This window comes from Arvicanthis niloticus, chromosome 7 (genome assembly GCF_011762505.2).
Source record: "Arvicanthis niloticus isolate mArvNil1 chromosome 7, mArvNil1.pat.X, whole genome shotgun sequence".
NCBI classification, from domain to species: domain Eukaryota; kingdom Metazoa; phylum Chordata; class Mammalia; order Rodentia; family Muridae; genus Arvicanthis; species Arvicanthis niloticus.
The window spans coordinates 3,853,159-3,876,668 of NC_047664.1; the positions used below are offsets into that span (position 1 = coordinate 3,853,159).

Sequence of the window (23,510 nt, forward strand, 5' to 3'; positions counted from 1 at the left end):
GCCCCAGATCCCACATGAAGGTGTAAGAGGAGCACAGGAGTCATAGTGTCCCCTGATTGCCACCTGCGCATGTGCACACACATGCAGTAGTGAAAGATAAAAAAGAGAGAGGCTGAGGATAGGGCTCCGTGGGAAAGTACATGCTGTGCAAATATGAGGACCACAGTTCAGATCTCTAACACCTTGAGAGATGCCAGGCGGGTGTGGTGGCCCAGTGCTTGGGAGGTAGAGGCAGGACCTTTGAAGCACGAGGCTAGCTAGACTAGTTGAATCAGAGAGCTCTGGGTTCAAGACAAAGGCCCTGCCTCAACATGTAAGGTGAGGGCCACTAGGAAAGACAGCTGACATCAACCTCTGGTGCCCATCCACATTCATATTCATACGTGTGCAATGCACACTCACTCACATGTGAAAGAGGAGGAACCGGGCATCCTGGCAAATGGAAAGGAAGAGGCAGGAGGATTGCTGCAAGTTTGAGGCCAGCCTTTTATTTCTCTGGTATTCATTTTCTTATCTGCAGAAAAAACTACCATTGAGATTTCTTTTTGTCTTAGTGCGCCAAAGAAAGACTATTACGCTTGTAACCCAGGCCTGCAGATTGCCAGCAGCCACATGCCCCAGTGTTTGGAAAGAAAAGGAATTTTAGCCCTTCACGAGAGGTAGACATCAAAAAGCTCTTTCTCTGCTATGATTCTAATCTTCCCTTTTTAGAAGCCCCAGCACAAGGAAGTCATTTGCTACATTAAGGATTTGTGGAAACATATTCATTCAAATACAAAAAGAGAAAAACTTGACTCATGTGTCAAGCATTTTTTGTGATGATGCTGGAATATGGGTTTACATTCCACAGTTTAAAGTGTCATGAGTGACAAGCCACCGGTGGGTGTGTATTTACTGCAAAGGCCGGAGAGAGATCTAAGCTTATGGCAGCTCACACCTCCATGGTTATCAGTACCATCCTCATGGCTGAGCTGGGGCCCCCATTCCAGAAAACATACTTCCTTTCTGGTTGGAAATACTCCGTATTTATTTTGACCTTCAGAGGACTCGTGGCCTTGCTGGAGGACATGAGCCAAAATTTATTCTGGCGAGGCCAGAGCTGTCGGAGGTTTGTCTCCACAGGGACTGCACAGAGCAGTTAGAGGCAGTGGAAGGAAGGCGGCTGAGGTCAAACAGGCATTCCTGAACTTTCCAGCCTCAAAATTAAGGGGGGATTTAATAAAGGCAGTATTTACAGCCCCTCTCTCTGTCTCTGTTTCTGTCTCTGTGTCTCTTCATCTCTGTCTCTCTCTGTGTCTCTCCACCTTTATCTCTCTGTGTCTCTGTGTCTCTCTCTGTGTCTTTCTGTCTTTCTATCTCTGTCTTTCTGTTTCTGTTTTTCTGTCTCTGAGTCTCTGTCTCTGTCTGTCTCTATTTCTGTATCTCTTCACCTCAATTTCTATGTCTCTGTGTCTCTGTCTCTCTATCTGCCTCTCTATCTCTTTCTGTTTCTTTGTGTCTCTGTCTGTTTTTCTGTCTCTCTGTCTCTCTCTCTACCCCCTCCTGACCCCAGCATTCCTGTTTGTCTGACTTTGCCAAGGTTAGAGTGTTCTTTGTAGCTGCCTTTGGGAGGAAGAGGACACCGAGTCTCATTTGTCACTCTGCTTTAATGCCTGCAATTCTCTAAGGTTTGTCAAATGCAGATCTTGGAAGATGCATCACACGACTTTTGAGCAGTATGTTTTCCTGGATTCCTTGGTTGTAAAAATATTGTTAGCTGAGGGTGCAGCTTATGCTAGTCTTTGCCTAGCATACATGCGATCTTGGGTTCCAGTTGGGGTGATAGTTTAGTCCATCAGGTGCTTGTTACTGAAACGTGAGTCCTCAAGTTCAGTTTCCAGAATCCATGTAGAAAGTCAGGCATGGTGGTGTATGCTTGTAACCCCGCCCTTGGGGGGGGGGAAGGACAGAGCCAGGTAGATTCCTGGGGCTCACTGGCCTGCCAGCCTAGCCTGATGGTGAGCCCATGGTCCCAATGAGACACTGTCTCAAAAAAAATATGAAACAAAGCAAAACAAACCAATCACAACAACAAAACCCCAAAATAAGGTGTATGGCTCCTGAGGAATAATACCCAAGTTAGACCGCTGGTCTCTCTTTTCATGTACACATAGATGCACATCACATCTCTCTCTCTCTCTGTCTCTCTCTGTCTCTCTCTCTCTCTCTCTCTTCCCTCCCCCTCAGGTTTGATCCCCAACATGGGCAAAATATAAATAAATAAATAAATAAATAAATAAGCCCTTATAAAAATACCATCAGACCATTAGGTGGCTGGAGATGACTGTCATGGTGTCACCTCACCTCAGGTGAAACAGCATCCAAAGCATGAGCAGAGTTAGAAGAACTGTTCTGATTGCAGAGCAAATGTGCCAACTAGGGGCTGTGTGGTGGGTCTGAGAATCTGTAGCTAGACCAGAGTTTCTTATGAGGCAGGACCATGATTTGAATCTGTTATATTTCTAGTTGTAGAGTTGGTAGACGCTAAGGCTCTAGATAAATCACACGTGGCAACATTAAGATGTTTGCTTTAATAAGCATATCCATGACGTGAGAGCAATTAAAAATGACCGTTTCATAGAGTCAAGCTCTCTGTTTAATTTAGGAGGGGGAAGTGAGTACTTTATATCATACTTACATAAAGAATATGGATGACGATGTTCTTAAATACTTCGTGTCACTGTTGATGTGCTTGAGCCTAACTATGCGGGTCAAGAGTTTCATTTGAGCCCAGTGAAGGGGAACCAAATTCTATTGTGATTTGCAGAACATAAGGTGGAAGAGGTTCCACAAAATACTCAGGTGGGCTGAGTGATTAGATGAACATCTGCTAGGGCTGGGGGATATAGCTCAGTGGTAGAATGTTTGCCCAGCTTGCACAAAGCCCTAGGTTCAATACTCAGTACAACTGGAAAGGAAATATAATAAACAAAGAAAAACAAACAAACAACTAAAAGATGGTCATCTAATCCAGGATGATTCTGGAAGGATTCTGAGCCTATGGCTGTGTACCGGCCATCTTGGTTGTCTGCTGGTTGTCTGTGTGTTTTCTTAGGTATAAAGGGAGAATCTTAACAAGGACAGGTATAAATGAATACACCATGCCATGTGTGTTCAGCCCAACTTCATGCCCAGTGCTGATGAGAGGGCAGGATGGTAAGAGTCTACAGGCGAGGGCTGGGGAGGTGATTCCCGGAATTAGAAGTGCTGTCAATTTCATCATTCAGAGGCAGAATGGGATCCCTGGGGCAAGCTGGCTAGTGGGGTTAGCTGTAGTAGTGAGCTCTGGGCTCAATCAAGGGACCCTGCCTCAGTGAATACTGTGATTCACAATCAAGGAAGACTTGTATGTCAACCTTGGGCCTCCATGTTCATGTAAGCATGTGCACACGTGTGCCCCACACATGTGAACACACATACATTATGCATGCATAACCCACATATACATGTCCAGTGCACACGAACACACACACACACACACACACACACACACACACACAGAGGAAGAAAAGTTTACAGGACTGGTAAGTGTAGGGAAAAATAACTAGGAAAGAAAGAAAGAGAGAGAGAGAGAGAGAGAGAGAGAGAGAGAAAGAAAGACAGACAGACGTGTGCTTTGATAATCTTTTCAAATGTTTTTTCAAAGGCTGGCCTCAGACTTAAAGCGTTATCCATATGTAGTCTTTGGCTTCCAGTGTCTTCTGATAGGAACTCAGCCTGGAGCTGAGCTTGGACGCAGGCGTTTTCTCTTCTGTTTGATTCCTAACTGTCCAGTCTGCCTCCGTTTACTACGTCTTTTCCTGCACCTTCCGCTGCTTTCTTCATGAGCTGCTGTTTATTCTGGAATGCTGGTCACCCACATCTAGAATTAGGGTTTGTGTGCCTCGGTCTTACCAGGAATGGAGAAAATATGATCTGATGTTTTAATCTACAAGTTTTAGGAGACTCAGAAGGTTTCTAATCCACAGCTATGTGCTCAGAATTCCAACTTGTAAAGCCCATGGGCTCACTGGTGAGTAATAACACCCCAACCTAGCTCCTCAGGATCACGCTGTGGGGGCTGCTCCGCTCTGTCTTCGTTGGCTTCTTCCTTACTGTGTTTAAGAGGAATCTGTCTTTGCTTGCCAGAATCGCCGGCAATATGCCATTAAAATCTAAATTGTTTTCTGTTTGTTTCTCTGGTGCTGGGATTAAGCCAGAACCTCATACATGTTGGACAGATGTTTTCTGCTTAGTCCCATAGTTCAGATTTTTTATTGGGCAAGTCTAACTCATTAATCTCTTACAGATATCTCCCGCCTAAATTTATAGAATTTTTTTTTTTTGGATGCTTGATGCTTTCGTTCATTTTGGTAAGAAAGGCAATATTTGCTCCAGGTGAAACTCAGGTAAAGGGAACCAGGTCAGGCAGTTTGGAAGCAACAGATCTAAGCCAGAGTCTGCAGACTCCCAGAATCAGTGTTTCCTGTCTGTTCTCACTTTATTTTGCGGGCTATTCTTTTGAAGAACAGGATAGGATAGAAGGAGAGATGAGATACTTTTCTACTGAAGTTCCATATATTAGCAATATATTTTTGTGTCGAACTTTCTAATTTAGTTCTGAAAAACCTTTAAGTCCACAATCTTAATAGTTTTTTATAACCTCCCTTGGGTAGTGAAGACAAGTATTGTCCTTATGTTTAAAAAGAAAAGGCAGGTCTGGGGATGTCTTCAGTTGTTAGAGTGCTGGCCTAGGACACACTAGGCCCTGGGTTTAATCCCCAACACTGCATAATTGTGCCTGTCAGCATGTCGCAGGCTATGGGGTCAAAACCACCTGCTTTTAATTTGTTAATAGTATAGTAGAAGTTCTTAGGGCTGGGTGTGCCAACGACGACCTCAGTAAGAACCCAATTTAAAATGGAGGAGGAGTGGAAGGTAGAAGCCTATGCTAGGTCAAGGCCCAGTTTTCTATGTGCCTATTGCAGACGCTTACTGGTTCAATATAATGCATTACATAGAAAAATAAATATAATTGTGTTTTGATTCCCAGGCATTTTTAGTGTATTTTTTTTTAAATCTCTCACTTACTGTCTTTAATATTCTAAAGCTTTAGTATGACTCACTTTGGCCATACAATAATAGAAGTGTAGCCCTTTGGGGGAGGAGAACTGGCTTAGCAGTTCAGAGCACTTACTGCCCTCAAGAGAACTTGGGTTCATTCAGTTCCTGGCACCCACAACCCCTGTAACTCCAGTTCCAGGGATTCTGACACCCTCTCTGACCTCTGTGGGTACAGCATGCATGCACTACACATAATGCATGAAGACAAACATGCATACAGATAATGAAAAAAAAATGTAAAGGCCCCTTTGAGGCCTGTATGAAATAATCCGGGGGATTTTATCTTTGAGGCACGTACATATTAGTTTTCTCTAAGCATTGAGATTTGTTTCATAATTGTGAGCAGGGCAGTGTTCTGAATGAGAGAGGGTGAAATGTAAGGAATTAAAAAAAACATAGTTAAATTTTCCCTCTCTTTGCTCAAACATGTAGCATAAACTACTGAAAGTTTCCTGTTCTGGCTTGATTTAAAAACAAAACAAAACAAAAAAAAAACAACAAAAAAAACCCTACACTTCCATTCATTGTTTCCATGTGACTTCCTGTGCCTTTTATAGATTGAAATCTAGGATAAATGATGAGTTATCTTTGGAGGCTGAGAGACTCTTTTAGAAAGGAGCTTGAAATGTCTTCCTATGTGTGTAGGTGCGCATGACGCCTGTCTTTATGCAATGATTTGCAGAGAGCGCAGTCAGACCCCTACTGCTCTCCTGGGAATACTTGCTGACCCACACTGTGTTTGTTAAATGTTACAATGTAATTGCATCAGAGAAGTGTTTTCTGAATAACAACATTCTGTGTTCTCTTGGTGAAATGACACTTTGTAGCCTGTAACCCTTCCTGGACTGAGTCACCCTTGAGAACCATTTGTATAGAAAGGGACTACTAGCCGAGGGTCTCTGATGGTGCCTTTTCAGCCTAATTTGAGCGAAGGCAGGAAGGAGCAGTGAGTGAATCTAAATTTCTTGGAGTTGCCATGGAGGAATGATTTGTACCTGGTGCTAGAATTGCTGTTAATCTGGGGTGTCAGTCACTTCTGCAGCTGTGATAAAATCCACACAAAATGACTTGAGCAAGGACCGTTTATTGTGGCTCACTGTTCAGAGCACAGTTCATCAGGTGGGAAAATGGCAGCAGGGCGGCAGGGGCACCAAGCCAGCTGCTCATGCTGCATTTGAAGTCCAGAAGCAGAGGAGAGATGGACGCTGGTGCTCAGTCCACTCTCTCCTTTGTGTTCAACTCAGAATCCCATAGAATGGTGGTGTCCACAGTCAGGGCGGGCCTTCCCCATCAAGTCACCTGATGTAGAATCTCCCTCACAGATGTGCCCGAAGGTTTGTCTCCTGGGTGGCTTTAAATCAAATTGATAAGCAAAACTAACCTTCATGGCTGGGGTGAGTAGGCTTGGCACTCTATACTACTAAGGGATTTGGGGAGAAAACCATGGGAAACTGGGGGTAGGGAACTTATCAGACCTATTTATCTATTTAGGATTTTTTGTTTTGTTTTTACTCTTAGAATTTCTAAAATGCCTGAAGGTCTCTGAGCAGTAGAAGCTTGAGTGGACTTTAGTAGGGCTTTGATGTGAGCTAAACTCCCAGCAGTTCACCTCACTGTGTGATTCTTACTTTCTTTGGCTTTTTATTCAAAATAGGCAAGTGTGGCCTTCGGGTCCTTACTATTATCTGATACTGTTTTTACTGCGTCAGTTTTTAAAGATGTTTTTTGCATCCTGAAAGAACCCACAATGTTTTAGTAAGTCACAGGAAAACAGATGTCAAAAATCCATATGGGCCATTGAGGGGCCAGGGAGCTACCATCTAGCCCTTGCTAGGGTGGATTTACTTAAAATTGAATCCAACTGTAAACATGAAAGTGATGAGCTTGAAGTGAACACAGGCCTTTATCCAGAGTTAGAAAGGCCCTGGAACATATGCAGAGTGCAGGCATAACTAGTGAATGTATAAATATGGGGCCAGTGCAGTGGAGATGCAAACTGAACTATCAGGACTGACTGGATGACTGAGAGTAGAAGCTGTGCAGGCCTTGTGCCTATGGTTGATTTCTGGAACTCATGGTAGAAGGGAGAACTAACAGTAAAATGTGCGTACTTATGTGCCTGTGTATACACATGAGCACACACACAAAGTAATTAAAAATGCCAAAACAAAGGGGTGGATAGATGGCTCAGTGATTAATAGGACTCACGTTTGGTTCTCAGCACCCCCATAGTGGCTTGCAACTGCCTGTAACTTCAGTTTCAGGGGATCTGACACCCTCTACTGGCCTGCTTGGGCACTGCACACATATGGTACACATAGACATGTGTACCATACACATAAGCATCCATACATATAAGACAAAAACAAATAAGTATTTTTTAAAAAAATAAATAAGTATTTAAAAAAAAAAACTCAAATAGCATGCCAATAACCCTTAATAAACTATGATTAGTGTTTATAATGATAACCTTAAATGAATTCAGGAAAAAATACAATAAGTCATTTTCAGGATGCTCAAAATATTTAAGCTGGCCAGAAAGCAATTGTGCATTAGTATGTGTTATGTAATTTTCCATTTAAAAACATGACCAAAGTTACCTCAGTAACGTTTCATTTGGCGGGGATTTGCTAACATGGAACATCTCATGAAGCAGTGAGGTTTGAGTGAGACATCGTTGTACGGTGGGAGGTATTTCAGATATGAAATACTGAGAGAAGGAATCAATAATTATTTCAAATCATAGATATTACCTTAGTCTCATTTTCTGTTCAAATCCTGCGAACAAAGCCCTTCTGTGGTAGGATCTGGTGTGCAAAGCATTTTTGTTTTCAGGTCAGACCATTTGAAAGTCTGCATTTGAGAAAACGTTCCCACTGGCAGAGCGAGTGGCTTCCTTCCTTCACTCAGGAGGAAAAGAGAGAAGCAGCTTGACCCAGAGTGGAAAAACACTGAAGAAAAATCCACCCCCCATAACACCCACAGATTTTAGAAAAACAGAAATTGCTTTGACTGATGTGACACACTTAAAAATAAATCCAGAAGCACAGCTCCAGTGTTGACGCAGCAAGGCAACCCGTCTTGAAAAGGTGCTTTGTGTAGGTGTGTGCTGCACAGAGTGTCACCCACTGTGCGGTGTCACCACGCGCATGCTCAGTAGCTGCCCTGTGGGACAGGTATCCATCCCACTTACCGCAGGTTTACATTTGGGGGAAGATTTTTATTAAACAACAAGACAATTTCTGTAAAATGACTCCCCAAAGCCACTCCTCCTTTGCAGAGTGACTATCACGTCTTTAAATTCAAGTCTAGAAAAAAATTTCCCTGGCCTAAGAGCACGTTCGTTTCCTTTTCATGGGATCTGTGCAACCGTCATATTTTCAGTGATCTTGGTTAATGGTTCGATGCTGGGTTTAATTTCTTTAGACGGATTCTTAATAAGATTTCTATTTTGCCAGCGTGACTTTGAATTGGTTGCAGCTGACCATGGGCTTTCTGGGATTTGTTGTGATTGTTGTTGTTGTTATGAGTTCTTTGATTTCTTTTGTAGAAGTAAGTGTGGGTAATAAGAGACTATGTATAAGATCAGGAATTTTCTAGGGATGGAACTTAAGGCCCCCGTTTACAGAAATTTCGATAGTTGACCTTTGTGGGTCTCAGACTAAAGCCGTGTGGATGACGTCTGAAAAATAGGAAGGTTTGGAAGGGTTTTTTCAGCTCATGCATAGATGTCCTTTAAACCCGTGGGACAGCAGTACGAACACTAAACAGCATCCTGTCCTGGGTCCATTAGGCTCTACTGCCCCATTGCTGCTCCTGTAGAGGAAGACTCAACTGAGTTAGGAAGCAGTTTTCCTTTGGGAAAATGCTGGGAAGTAGGAAAATGGTAATTACAGCCATGTCGTAGCTGAAGAGTGCTCATCCCAGGAGCAGTTCCGTTAGCTTAGCAGCATCCCGTTGGGTGTGGCACGATGGTTAAGTAACTGCCTGAGGCCATAGAGCTGAAGGACGGCAGGACTGAGGTAAATCTAGGAGAGAAGACAGAGTAGCAGCTTGGGCTTGGTTATGGCATTGATGGAGTTTCATTCAGCGAGTCTTTAAAACTCCTGCTGCGTGTCAGGCGTGGCACCCAGCAATGCAGTGGACAGTTAGCAGTTAAGGCTCTTGCCATTAAGGGGTTTCAGCTGAAAGAGAGAGGTGGGCAGAGGTGAGTCAGAGAGGCAGAGAGAGACTTTCTGCCCCCATACCTCCTTTAATCCCCTTTCTTCTTCTGAGGCAGGGTCTTACTATGTAGCCCTGATGGTCCTGGAACTCTGTAGATCAGGCTGGCCTGTAATTCACAGAGGTCCACCTGTCTCTGCCTCCTAAGTGCTGGGATCAAAGGAGTGTGCTACCATGCCCAGTTTCAACAGTAGATTTCTAAGAGCTAATCTTTGCTATAAAGGAAGTCTCTAATAATAGTTTATTAGGTTTAAGGCTTAGTTAACAGGGCATCAAAATGCTCCAGGACCAGCATTACTGAGCTGGGAACAGACCTGCTATATTTCTGAGATCACTGAGACACACTGATCAGTGGAAGTTCTGTGACTCGTGATGAGCCCAGAGCTGCCATGGGCTTTGGGAACTCCAGCTCCTCCAGAGCCGTAAACAGCCCTGAAAGCAGCAAGAGTTTATCTGTGACACACATGTGTGTGCAAGATTTCCTGCAAACCACTGGCTGTCAGCTTCCCTACATAGAAGCACCTAAGCTATCGAGAGGAAGAATTATAGCTTGATCTAGGTAACGTGGCCAACACAAAAGCTGGTAGATTTTTCTTTTTAAATCTTTCTCTTATCTGTAGTCAGGACCAGTGGTTTCAGGCGATGACCCAAGTGTTTCCCTCGTCCATCCTTCCTGGCCCCCACCCCCGCCGCCCATATCTTCTTATGCCACTAGCTGTGCCTTGCACACAGTGTGATGGAGTGCTTCCTTGTCTAGAGTGGCCCTACTGTGTGCCACATCTCAAAGCTCTGTGTATGGCTCTTCCTGTTCCCTGTTTCCTCTTCTCTTTTTCTTCATTTTTTTATCGGTTATTTTATTTATTTACATTTCAAATGTTATCTCCCTTTTCAGTTTCCCCTCCACAAGCCCCCTGCCCTCTCCTCCCTCCTCCTGCCTCTATGAGGGTGCTCTCCCACCTGCCCACCCACTCTTGCCTTAGCGCCCTAGAGTCCCCATCCTGGGTCATCAAGCCTCCACGGGACCAAGGGCCTCCCCTTCCAGTGATGCCAGATAAGGCCATCCTCTGCTACATATGCAGCTGGAGCCATGGGTCCCTCCATGTGTACCCTTTGGTTGGTGGTTTAGTCCCTGGGAGCTTTGGGCCATCTGGTTGGTTGACATTGTTCTTCCTATGGGGTTGCAAACCCCTCCAGCTCTTACAGTCCTTGCCTTAACTCTTCCATTGGGGACCCTGTGCTCAGTCCAATCTTTGGCTCTGTGCATTCACATCTGTATTGGTCCAGCTCTGGCAGAGCCTCTCAGGGGACAGCTATACCGGGCTCCTGTAAGTAAGCACTTCTTGGCATCAGCAGTAGTGTTTGGGTTCGGTATCTGCAGATGGGATGGGCAGTCTCTGCATGGTCTTAGAGAAAGATCAGAGTCTAGGGCTACAGCTTGGTGCTTGTACAGAACTTTAGATTCGACCCCAGTACCCCTGTGGGAGGAATTAATTAGTTTGGTGGTTATTATGGGTATAAGTTGAGGTCTGCATGGTGAACAGGTCTGGGACTGTTACTGTAGTCAATGGGACAACTCTGTGCCCCTTGAAGTCCCACTTTGCCCTCGTAGGGAATGAGTTACAAATTTTATTACATGGATGACTGGAGATTGATATAATAAGTTTAGAGCAATTAAATACTTTTGTTTTAACAAAGGAGTATATTTTCTTTCAGTCATTTTATATTCTAAAGTCAAAGCACGAGGGAAAAAGAAATCAGTTTTCCTTTCCTTTCCTTCCCTTCCCATCCTTTGCCTTCTCTTCCCTCCCTCCCTCCCTCCCTCCCTCCCTCCCTCCCTCCCTCCCTCCCTCTCTTCCTTTTTCCTTTTTGGACTTTAAATCTTAAATTTTAAATATTATCACTAGTGTGCATATGTGGGGGTGGGGATGGGTTTGAGGGATGCACATGTGCTGTGGGGCACGGCAGCTTGCAGGCGCTGGCTCTCTCCTTCCACAGAGTGCCCTGAGGATTGAACTCAAGTCATCAGGCTTGTAGGGCAAACACCTCCTGACATGGCTGCAGCCAGAGAATCTTGTCTCTTAAGTGAGCGCTGCAGGCTCTGTCCCCTTCCACCTCAGCTCCTTTTAGGTTAAGTTAGAAGAGCAGGAGCATGTGTGTGTCCTTCTGAGAGTGGAAAATGGACTGACTCTTGGCTGAGCTGGAGCTGAGCTAACCAGAGTCCTCAGGGGGCTCAGTCCTGGCCCGTTGTCCCTGTCAGTGTGCACTCCCAGAATGCATTCAGAAAAGAGGAAGTTTTACTCTGATTCTGTGTGCAGTTTAATTTGAAGTCTTCCCACTATAGTTCTTAGGAATACTTTGGAGTAGTAATGGGTGTGGGGTGCCGACCATAGGGATTCTTATCTTAGAGACTTCACTACACATTCTAAAGGGCCACTGAGAGAACATTTTTCAATTGGGGGAAATACTTTTCATTCGTTCATTCATTTCTCCTTCCCCGGGGGGAATTCACGTCTCTAGTACTACATGAAATTTGAAAAGTGATTTTACACATAGTGCCTCACTAGAGCCACAGGTCAAGCCTGTAAGGGACTAGGAGAGACCATGGGAAGCTTTTCAGGACATGGATGGAGGCTGGAGCCCAGTGGCAGAGCACTTGCCTACCAGATGCTAAGTTTAGGGTTTGGTCCCTAGTAGAGCACAAATATTGTGAAGCTCCACCCCCACCCCAGAGTTAGACTTGGTGCCAACCAAGGGCCCCAGCACCTCCCACTTCCCTATTGCAGGGCCTACCCTGAATACATATTTTCTGCTCCACCATGAAGCTGCACCCCTAAAGCCCTATGGGCTCCTCTTGGTGTTAGCCAGTGTGGACCATAGCCCCTCTGTTCCCTGTTCTCTAAGATCACCTCTGTGGACACTTATAAGGAGTAGACTCTTGTTCAGGTAGAGGAGTCATAGTGCCTTGCTAGCTTGGCATTTTCCCAGCCCTGAGAACGTAGGCTCCCAGTGAAGTTCTGCCCTTTGTTTCCTTTTGAACATTTCAAAGCACAGTTTGAACACAGGAAATTCTTCAACATGGTTGCACCCGCTATTTCAACACAACAATATACAAATATGCACTGGCTTCCAGCCCAACAAATTGACATCTGACTTCTTGGAAGAGGGTCGGTATTGTCAAGAGGAAGGCTTGGATTCTGATATTCATGTGGAGGGTGCAAGACACCCTGATAAAGCTGAGCCTAAAGGTGTGGGCTGTCTTTCCATGACAAAATCTATATTTCAGGCTTAAGATTTTCCCTTATTGGAAATAAACTTGGGATTCCATCTAAGTCTTATTGTTGAAAACCCAAGTGGGAACTGTGGTCCCAGGGCCCCTTCAAGAGTTTAATGGCCATACCTTTGCCAGCTCTCTCCCCGGGGGCCTTAGAGCCAATGAATAGTAATTTAAGATGGTACAAATATTAGCTCATGTTGTGTACTGGCCAGAGGCTTTGGAGCCCAGGCCTTCCAGGTATTTCTTCTCTTTGAGCTTTGTTTCTGCATCATATCCTGGTATTTGTGACATTCCTTCTCCCAGAGCTCAATAAGAGCCAGGCTGTGCTGTTGGCTGAGAAAAACATCCCAGGCCCCCCTTTTTTTGCTGATTCCAGCATCCCCTGGTGTATGGCAGGGTTTTCTGCTCAGGGATAGAACAGATCCTACAGTGCCCAAGCCCCACAGTCTGTGGGAGTTTGTCCCTCTTCACAGTTGACAGCATTGCAGAATTCCCTGTGGCACAGTAACACAGATCCTTATTAGCCAATGGTGTCGTTGCAATAAAAACCAACCCCACTGCAGTGTCCTGGTCCCAGGCTATAATGTTACTTCTTAATTCCCACTGTATCTTTACCACTTTTATTACAGCTGAACACACGTTTCTCATTAGTACCCTGGGCGATATGGGGAATCAGAACACTGGGAACTGTGTGGAATCGGTACCAGATGTTTGTGTCAGGTTTCTGTTCGTTAGGATGGAAGATGTTTGCAGCTCACATTGAGTAGATGTGAAAACACCTTCCTGTGCCTCCAAACAATACCTTTCCCTCCATATTTGACTTGCTATTATGTGAAGTGTGACAGCAGTGGTTTCTTTTGGGGGCAGGTAGATTAAATGTAGCATGTGTGTCAAATACAAATCTGTTCCCGAAGGTTTCATCTGCATTCTGTCAAGGCGGGGTGCTGGCCACAGACAGCATGGACGTGGGGTTTCTGTAACCCAGATGGGAATGCTGGGTGCAGTTTATTTGCATTTTTCTCTGTAAGTAGACCTGGTAATTTAGATAGTGATGTTATGCATAGTTTCCCACATGTCCAGATAATCTCAATCATGAATTGAATAGACCAAGCAGAGATTTGGTTAATGAGATGGGAACCAGTGGCCCTTCCTCACGAGGGCATGGAGTCTTTTAAGTTGGCATTTGGCAGTTCAGTCCTTACTGATTTCATCAGATGTGAAGGCATGCTTGTGTCTGCAAGAGTCCTCCACGAAGACCTGTGAGGTGCAACGCAGAAGCAGGTGTTAGGCTGTTATGGGAGAGTCTGGGGATTGGTTTTCTCAGTCCCTTGCTATTGGCTGGTGGAGTGTGACTTTTGGTCAGTAAAGGACCCTTCTGTGACCCAGTTTTCCTCACTATCAAATCAGAATTTTAGCTGCATCATCTCAGTTGATTTACAAGGATCAGAAACAATACACACAGGATGTGTGGCCAGAGCTGGTACATGCTCTCCCTAGGAGAGCTCGTTGTGGGGCCTGCTACACAGGGTGGACACCCTGGGCACTGCGTGCCTCATAGTGTTGCTTTGGGGGGTGCTGCTCTGTGAGGGAGGCTGGTTTGGTGATGGCTTTGTCGATATGGCTGTGGAAGGCACTCTGTGTTTGTCCTGTAGAAGACGATGCATGAAGCTAAGCTGACCTCGGGGCAGGAGAGTGATCTATTCCAATAGGACATAATGTCCAGTAAGATTTGAGGAGGCTGGGGTTTCTAAAGAGCCAACAGAGAAGGATCAACTCAGATTATACCTGGAGACCACAGGAAATTTAGATATTAGGCAGGGAGGGGCAGGAGGGATCACCCAGGGCAGGACATGTAGCAGATGGCCAGAATCAACAGGAATGACCAGTTTGGAAAGCTCAAGTGTGGAATGGCCCCAGAGGTGGGTCTCTGAGTTCACAATTGCCAAGAGCTTGGCATCTTGCAACAATTTAGTTACAGTGGAATAAATAAGATTTATTCTACTCACTTATAGAAGTTTCTATGAGGATCCAGACAAAGCATCTGTAACATGACTGTAGCTATGAAATGTTCGGTGATGGAAGTGGCCTGTTTTCATGCTTGTTAACTTACCTACTGGAGGCAGACTTATGTTGTAGCCAAAGCTGGCCTAGGACTTGCCATGCAGCCAAGGATGACCTCGGATTTCTCCTGCCTCTGTTTCCTAACTCCGAGTACAGGGGTTCAGGCATGAGCTCCCAAGCCTAATCTATGCAGTGTTTGAGATGAACCCAGAATGTCTTCTGTGCTAGGCAATCAGCCTACCCAGGCAAGTCCCAGCCTTTTTTCTAAAACAAAAACAAACCCACAGAACCCAAAACAAAATGCAAACACAAAAACCACCCACCACCAACAAAGCAACAGTACATATGTTGATGAATGCAGACAAAGCAATCTGTGTTCAGGTTGCCTCTCAAGGTGGTGAAGGAGGCTTTGCCCCTATTCATTGGTCTCTGGATTACAAGATTGCATAGGAGGTGGAAGACTATAGGTTTCCAGCCGAGGGCACAAGAGAAACCTCTAGTTTGTGAAGAAGCTCCCCAGCTCACAGAGCATTGAAGAGCGAGCCAGTGAGGCAGGTTTCGGAGCGCATTTCCTGGTATCTCTGCCCTGATGGCTGAGGGTGTTGCACTCCAGTTAGTGTGGCTAGAAAAGAAACCATCACTGTGCCTCCTCAGACACACGTGGTGGGGCCCGTAGAGTGAGTCACAAGATGGAGACTTAGATGAATGTAGCAAGGTCCAGCAGTGTGCGGGCAGGTCGAAGGGGAGCTCTAACTGTGTATTCCATCTGCATTCCATAGGACAGGCCGAGTTTAAAGCAAAGGACACGCCCCCTTCCTCCTGTAACCACACCCCTTGGAAGAATCTATGCAAGCTGCCATTAGTTACAGCTCAGAACTTGGTCACACGGCCTTTGTGTAGCTGCAAATGGGGCTAGGACATGCAGCCTTCATTTGGTGCGATCCTGTGCCTCCGCTAGAAGGCTAGAACACAGTAAGCACGTCGTGTGACGAGGCCCGGCCAGGTCTGGGTGGGCTTTGTGAGCCTTGGGTGATTTGGGGCTTCACCTGTAGAATGAGAGTTCAGAAAGTCCTTTGTAAAAAGGACACCACCACATTTATGGTTTTTGAAATCTTTATTTATTTATTTTTAATCCCCTCTCTGGGTTTTGGTTTCGGCCCCTGGTACATGCTGTACTCTCACACTTACCCAGACATTTCTCTTTAGTGAATTCCTGGAGGAAAGTCTCTGGGTCAGAGGATAGGGCTTTTGCTCTCTCACCCACAGTCTGTGGTTTCTGGAGGTTGCCCTGACCTTACATATAAATTTTTTATAGGCGTACCCTCTCTCTTGACATTTTAAAAAAAGAACCGTTTCAACATAGGAAGATGTTGAAACTGCATTCGCTACACATCCAAGTTCCCCAGTTAACATTCTGCAGTAGTTGCTTTATCAGATGTGTGTCTGTCCATCCAGATGGCTTCATTTTGGATACATTTCAGAGTAAGTTACAAACCTCAGGGTGCTTCACCACATAGGCTATGATGGCTTTTTGTTTGTTTGTTTGGCTGGTTGGTTGCCACAGACCATGTGGATACAGGTCAGTCTTGCTCCTCAGACTGTTGTCTACCAAGGGGGAAGGCCAGAGGCCTCAGGTGATCTGAGAATCGTCACATAAGTATGTGGAGTTATCTTTCTTTTGTTTAAGATGTGGAGGGTGCCACCTCCTCATGGTGTACAGGACCCAGCAGACTTGGGAGCTGCGCGAATAGGAATGATCTTGTTATTATATTTACTGTATCAGCCCGACAGTATATTGAACTGTTGACGATATCATTTTATATAATATTTAAAATTTGTTAAATTTATTTATTTATTTATTTATTTAGTGTGTGTGTGTGTGTAGGCAGTTGCACGCGTGTGTGAATGTGTGTGTGTGTGTGTGTGTGTGTGTGTAGGCGGTTGCACGCGTGTGTGAATGTGTGTGTGTGTGTGTAGGCGGTTGCACGCGTGTGTGAATGTGTGTGTGTGTGTGTGGTTGCATGCGTGTGTGATATGTGTGCTTGTGGAGCCTAGAGCTTGATATTGGGAGTCTCCATTCTCCATCTTATTTTTTGAGACAGGATCTCTCACTGAGCCTGGACCTCATTGATTAGCCGGATTGGTGAGCTCTGCGGATCTGCTGGTCTTGCCTCCCTATAGCCAGGGCTGCTTGCTACCATGCTGGGGTTTATGTGGGTTTGGGGGATCAGGACTCAGGGCTTCATACCCTCAAGAGCAGGCACTTTATCATCCGAGCTGTCTCCTCATCTTCCTGGACTTTGTGGTGAGGATGGGTAATTTCTCAGATACACATCATTATTTGTTTTTTGTTTGTTTTTAGTGTATGCTTGGGGGCTAATTTTTTCCAAACTTGTGGGGAAAATAAAACATATAATGAGCAACCACAAAAATGCTGGTGTGACAGGAATAATCTGTATCATGTCAGCTTTCTGTTGTAACAAAATTCCTGGGATAACTAAGGGGAAGAAAGGTTTGTTTCTGACTCATTGTATCAGGGCTTTCAGGTCCTGGGTGCTTGCTTCTATCTTTTCTGGTCTGTAGGGACATAGTGTGTCCTGGTGGGAGCATGTGGTAGAGGGAACTACTCACCTCAGGGTAGCCCTGGAGGCAGAAAGAGAGGTAAGGGTCTGGAAGTCTATTGCCCACTTCACCACAGGTGACCTAACCTCCTTACATCATGCTCTATCTCCAGAAAATGCTGTCACTGCTCACTCCATAGCAGTCCAGGAGACTGCCACACTGCCACACCCGGGCCTCAAGAGAACCTTTAGATCCAGAACGAAGCACTGAGTATGTTTAGACATTAGACTGCAGAGGGACCTTAGACAGGGCAGCTGTCCTGCCGCTTGGTTGGTAGTGTGTGTGTCTTCCATTTGACTTTGGGCTGGAGCTGTACCCCGAACGTAAGACAAGAGCAGGCTGCTCTTCTGGAAGCACCTGAGGAGTGCTGATGACCTCAGAGAGAAGAGGCACGTTGAGCAGGTTGCAGGCCTCTTGGGTGATGCAGTTGGGTCAAGTGACAGACTGAATTTTTATTGTGTTTAATTTGTGATCATTGTAAACCATGACAGGAGGTTCTGAAACCGACTTGGTGTTTCCAAGCACAGTAGCTATTCTGTATCGTTTGTGTCCCCAGAATCAGGGGGACAGTCTTTCTCTGAGGCCCACTCGCAAGTTCACCCTCTGCCATTGTTGTCAGCCCCTCCCTTCATGGCCTTCTGCTTTCTCAGAAAGCAGCTGGATACCCTCCAGCACCAGAGTGGTAGGGATTATCTGAGAAGGCACATACTTCATTTCAGACCAGATTTCTGTGATCAACCTGGATCATTTCTGTGAGTCCTGAGATGGACTTGGCCCAGCAGGTGAGGTACCTGTTGTGACATAGCATTGGGGTACAGAGATGACTAAGCCAGAACTACAGATGGCCATTTGAGACTGGGCTGTAATTCTACAAAGTGTGTTTGTTATTTAGAAGCCAGGAGGCACTCGCCGGAATGCAGGAGGACTTTGATCTGGGTTCCCTTAGAAAAGCCTGCAGCTTAGTGGTGCCCTGTGCTCACATTCCTGGAGACTCATTGGAATGAGGAGAGCACATAGCAGCTCTCACAAGGATGTGTGAGGGTGAAGAGTTCTAGGGCCCCTCCCCTCTGCCTTCTGAAGAGTCTTTAGGATACACTGACAAACACAGATTAAATAGGAGAAATCGAATAGAGTAGGAATTCATTGCAAAAGAGGAAAACTCAACAGTAAGCCAAAAGTCCAGACATATCTGCTCCACTTTGCTAGGGAGAGTGATTCCAGATATGGGAAGTCTGAAGGTTTGAAGATGTTTTTAGGAGAACCTAGTAGAGGTGATTATTTGCTTCCTTGGGGTCCAGACTTTAAACAGACCTGAAGGCACCAGAGGGAAGTCTCCTCTAGTTTCTGCTGCTGTTTGAATTCCTTTATAAAGTTAAAGGTTCAGCTACCATACCGAGATGCCATGTTTCGGGGTGACAGCTTCAGGGTATCTCATTTCCTCTTTCCAGATATCTGTTTATCAGTATAGCATGAGGCTGAGGAGGAGTGGACTCATTGCTTATACCACTGTAGCTACCCATTGTTCACTAGTTCCTTGTGACCAATCCCTGCAGGGAAGGGAGAAGGAAAGGGAGAAGAAGGGAAACACACACACACACACACACACACACACACACACACACACAGAGAGAGAGAGAGAGAGAGAGAGAGAGAGAGAGAGAGAGAGAGAGAGAAACAGAGAGACAGAGAGACAGAGAGACAGAGAGACAGAGAGACAGGAGGGGGAGGGAGGGAAGCAAGGAAACACACATGTGGCGGGGAGGGATGAATGAACATATGAATATGAACTAGCTTTAGGCCAGGTACCATATGGAGTTCTGAGAGCCTATCGGTGAGTATGAGAAATATGAAGGTGTAGCTGTCAGGGAGCTTACCCTTGACTGGCTGTAACAGGTGTATACACCTGTAGTCCTGTGGTAAATGAAGCAGAGGTGACTGGTAAATAAATTATGTGGGATGAGGAGGTTGGGGACAGAGGAGACCCTCCCTCAGCTGGGGGGGGGGACATTTATTGTGGGTGTGGGGTTAGAGTTGAAGAGTTTGGGTGACCAAGACAAGCAGTAGTAAAGACTCGAGGTTGAGAATCTTCATGCTGCATCCAGCCATCTTTAAGCAACTTGTTGCTGCTTGGAACAGGACGGAGGCTGGAGGGGTAGGAGGCTAGATCAGGCAAGGCCTGGTTGTGTGCCTTGTTCAGGGGCTCAGGCTTCACTTAGCATCTCTCAGCGGTCACAGCATAATTGTGGGTAGGGAGGGCAGGCATTTGCCTATGGAGCAAGTGTAGAGTTGTATTCTCCTGCTTAGAAGGGCCACCCTGCTGTAGGATGCCTCAGAGAGCTCGAGGGGCGGAGCCTTCTTAATGGTTTGGGGGCAGCTGGAAACTGAGGTGGAGAAGGATGGATGGGTTTAGACTTGAAAGCTTGGTTGGTTAGAGGAACCAGAAAAGAGAAGCAGGAGCCAAACCTGACCAGAGTTCTACATTTTCTGTTTGTAGCTCTGCTCACATTTTGCCTCTTTGGGGAGGATTTTCTTGACCTCTGCCCTAAACTTTGCCATGCAGGTCTGGCTCCAAATTCCTCTTCTTATACAATTTTTTTGTATAGTGCTTAATTGTTTTATTAAACTCTTAAAAAGGATCTTAGACTATTCGGGGAGTATATGTACAATTATAGATACTTAATATTATTTGTGTATGGTATTATTTGGAATTTAAATAATTTATTCCAGCTATCTCAGGTTTTCTCCCAAGAGAAGAAATAAAAACACAGATGTCCAATGGGAGGTTTCTTTCCCCTGAGTGATACATCGGGGTGACCCGAGAGCCTAAAGAGAGAATTTAGAAATCAAGCACACATCAAAATTATGAAAAAAAAAAAAAAAAAAAAAAAAAAAAACCAACCCAAACAAATAAAAACAAAAAAAACCAAAAAAACAAAAAAAAAACCCACCAAAACAATGTAAAAGGTTGGGATTGGGATTTCAGATGATGACACCAGCTTTTTTATCTTTCTGGAGTTCTAGAAACAACGTAGTTGTCAAGGCTTTTCAGATGGGTTAGCAGTGAATTCAGGGTCTAAAGTGTCTCCATTCTTGCTGAACAGCTCATGTCTGTGATTGTGTTCACAGGTCCAGAGCCCAACACCCGGTGTGAACTGTCACCGATCAATGCCTCTCATCCAGTCCAGGCCTTGATGGAGAGCTTCACTGTTCTGTCTGGCTGTGCCAGCAGAGGCACCATCGGCCTGCCAAGGGAAGTTCACGTCCTAAACCTCCGCGGTACAGACCAAGTACCAGGCCAGCGACAGAGAGAGGTGAGTCTGAGACATCAGAGTAAACTTCTGTGAGTGGATACTTCCTTCCACGTTGGATTCTGGGAGTCAGAACTCATGTTATCAGCCTCGTATAAAAAGCGCCTCTTCCTGTCCAGCTTGTGAACCCTTTTTTTTTTCTAAGATTTTAAATTGTCTTTTTCATCTGTACAAATCTCCCTTCTTTCCTCTTGCCTTGCTGTGTCTCAAGAACGCATTGCTCCTGAAGGATAAATCAGGGAAAACTCTAGAACAAAGGTCAGTCCCCTGAGGGTAGTTCCTTATTTAGTTATGGTATCTTCTCCAAGATGGTGGTCTTGGCGGAGAAGGGACTGGACCAAGCTCATGATTCAGTTTGCACTGGGCTCCATCGCTGAAAAACAGTACACCGATGCTCCAGGTCCCTCCATCATGCCCAGTTGGCAGGTTACATGCAGATGTGAGCACGTGAGTTTCAGAGGTCTACGACCCGTTCCTCCCTGCGACTCACCAGTGGCTTAAATTGTGCATTAGTGGTTTCCTTGTAACTTTAAGAAGATGGATTTTTTTTCCCACAAAATAACACAGAGTTGTCTTCTTTCTGTTTTTTTTGTTTGTTTGTTTGTTTTTTGTTTTGTTTTGTTTTTGTTTTGTTTTGTTTTGTTTTTGGTTTGGTTCTTTGGCTTTTTTTTCATTTTTTTGTTTTATTTTTTAGCCTGTGTCAGCAATGTTGTCAGGGAAGGATTATCTCTCTAAGGAAAAAGCATCCACAGCCCCCCCCCCCCCCCCCAGCGGTGATGGAGTTGGGAAAAATGACTGAAAAAAATGAACTTATCTTTCAAATTTCTCTTGGTCAGAAAAGTGAACTCCCACAGCTACCTGTGTATGTGCCACAAGCATCTCCTTGCCTTTTGGGGTACACAGTGGGGAGCTCAGGCCTAGAGTCTCCACCAGGAAAAACAGAACTGACTTTAATCTGATGAAGTGTGCAGTGTTGGCTTGTTTCAGAGTCAGGGCACTGAACCCTTTCAGCTCCATTGGAAATTATTGTCAATCCTCTTGGTGGCCTGCCATTGTGGCTGCAACACATTCCTCAGGTCAGATTTCCTTATCCCAGTAATGTGTCTTTAATTCTCCACGTACGTGGGAGAGTTTGTGTTGGGAGGGAAAGGAGGAGGGGAGGAAATACAGCCCCCTGTGAGGCACTGCTGACTCCAGCAATTCCTCAGCCCTGCAGTCACTCATTTTATATATGGTTCTCTCGGAGGGACTGAGGGGGAAAGGAAAGTCCGAGCTGTTGCGGGAACACCAACAACCAAAAATTCTTAAATCATGTTAATTGCTGTTAGGTCCTGTGGTACCGCTGTGGACTCTGCCGTACATAGGCACTGTCTGCTGTTTGATAGGAGAGGGTCATCATGGGAGTCACTCCCGTGAGGGAGGAGTTGCTTCAACACGCATCATTGTATCACTAGCCTACAGCAGGGTTATTAAATCTCCCCAGTTTCTCTCTCCCCAGGATGATTTCCTTACCTTCAAAGGCTTCAAAGGCTCTGACATGTGGGACCAGAGAACCTAACCTAATAAGACATTCACATCACTAAAGAAGTGCCATCCTTTCTCCTGAAGACACCCAGTGCAGTTTTAATGGTGGCTGCTGAGTAGTGTGATGGCCCGGCCTAGGTAGAGGAGCAGGGTGGGGGCACAGCTAAGCAGGCTATCTTCACTGAGATCTGTGCAGCTGAAGCTGAAACTGCCGCCTGCTGTAGTCAAGGGTGGTTTCTAACAAGTTGGGGCAAGATGTGTAACCCGAAACTACAGCTAACTGTCAGCTAAGAACTCTCTTGGAGTTCTGAATGCCAAAATCAGAGGTGCTAGTCAACACCAGTCTTGGCAAACAAATCAGGACACAGACTGAGAGGAAAAGTTACAGCATTCATACCTGGATTGGGGCTGGTTACATAGTTTAAACCCTGTCATTACCAAAGGACTGTCCACATGATGTGAAATTGCCTAACAAAGCTTAGGCCCTGCCCCAGCAGGAGGTTCCAGCCACAGGGACTCTGCTACTTCAGTATGAGGGTTATGCTCCACACTGTCTGGAAGCTGGTAGACTGGAAGAAACCCCAAGCAAACATGCTGTTCTTACTGCCCCAGCCTTCTCAGGATGGAGACGGGACTATCTTTGACCCCTTTTCATCTGTCCAGCAATGACATTTCCCAACCAGTGTGGTGTTTGATCTTCCTGGAGGTTAGGGTCACAGCCTTGGTCTCTGCTGTTGTTGCTCTTTTGACTCTTAAAATGTCCTGGACTCTTGTTAAGGACATGTTTCTACATGAGTGCATGCCATATTTGAAAATGTGATTCGTTTTCCCTCTTAGCATTTCTAAGAGCATATAAAAGCCATATAGAATAATGCACAGAACAGATCTATCAATCAGTCTTACTCCCTAGCTATGCCAATTGGGCAGATGCCCAGAGTGTGTGCCCAGAGGATACAAATGCCAGTGTGTGCAAGCCCAGTGTGTGTAGATACCCAGTATGTGTGTACTCAGTATGTGCGCCTAGTATGTACAGATACCCCACTGTGTGCAGATACCCAGCATGTGTACCCAGTGTGTGCAGTACCTAGTATGTGTACCCAGTGTATACAGACACCCAGTGTGTGCATGCCCAGTGTATGCAGTACTTAGTGTGTGAACCCAGTGTGTACAGACACCCAGCATGTGTGCCCAGTGTGTGCAGTACCAAGTGTGTGTACCCAGTGTGTACAGACACCCAGTTTGTGTGCCCAGTGTGTGTGGATACCCAGTGTGTGTGTGCCCAGCATGTGTGCCCAGTGTGTGCATTACCTAGTGTGTGTATCCAGTGTGTACAGATACCCAGTGTGTGTGCCCAGTGT

General features: G+C 45.5%; 1 protein-coding gene across 1 annotated transcript in view; it reads left to right on the plus strand.

Moving 5' to 3' along the window:
• Window positions 1–23,510, plus strand: part of Tgfbr3 (transforming growth factor beta receptor 3) — a 179,234-nt gene that overhangs the window by 51,996 nt on the left and 103,728 nt on the right. Inside the window, exon 3 of the mRNA XM_034508479.2 lies at window positions 20,447–20,631. Within this exon, the coding sequence (XP_034364370.1) occupies window positions 20,447–20,631 (185 nt within the window). The remainder of the gene's footprint in view (window positions 1–20,446; window positions 20,632–23,510) is intronic.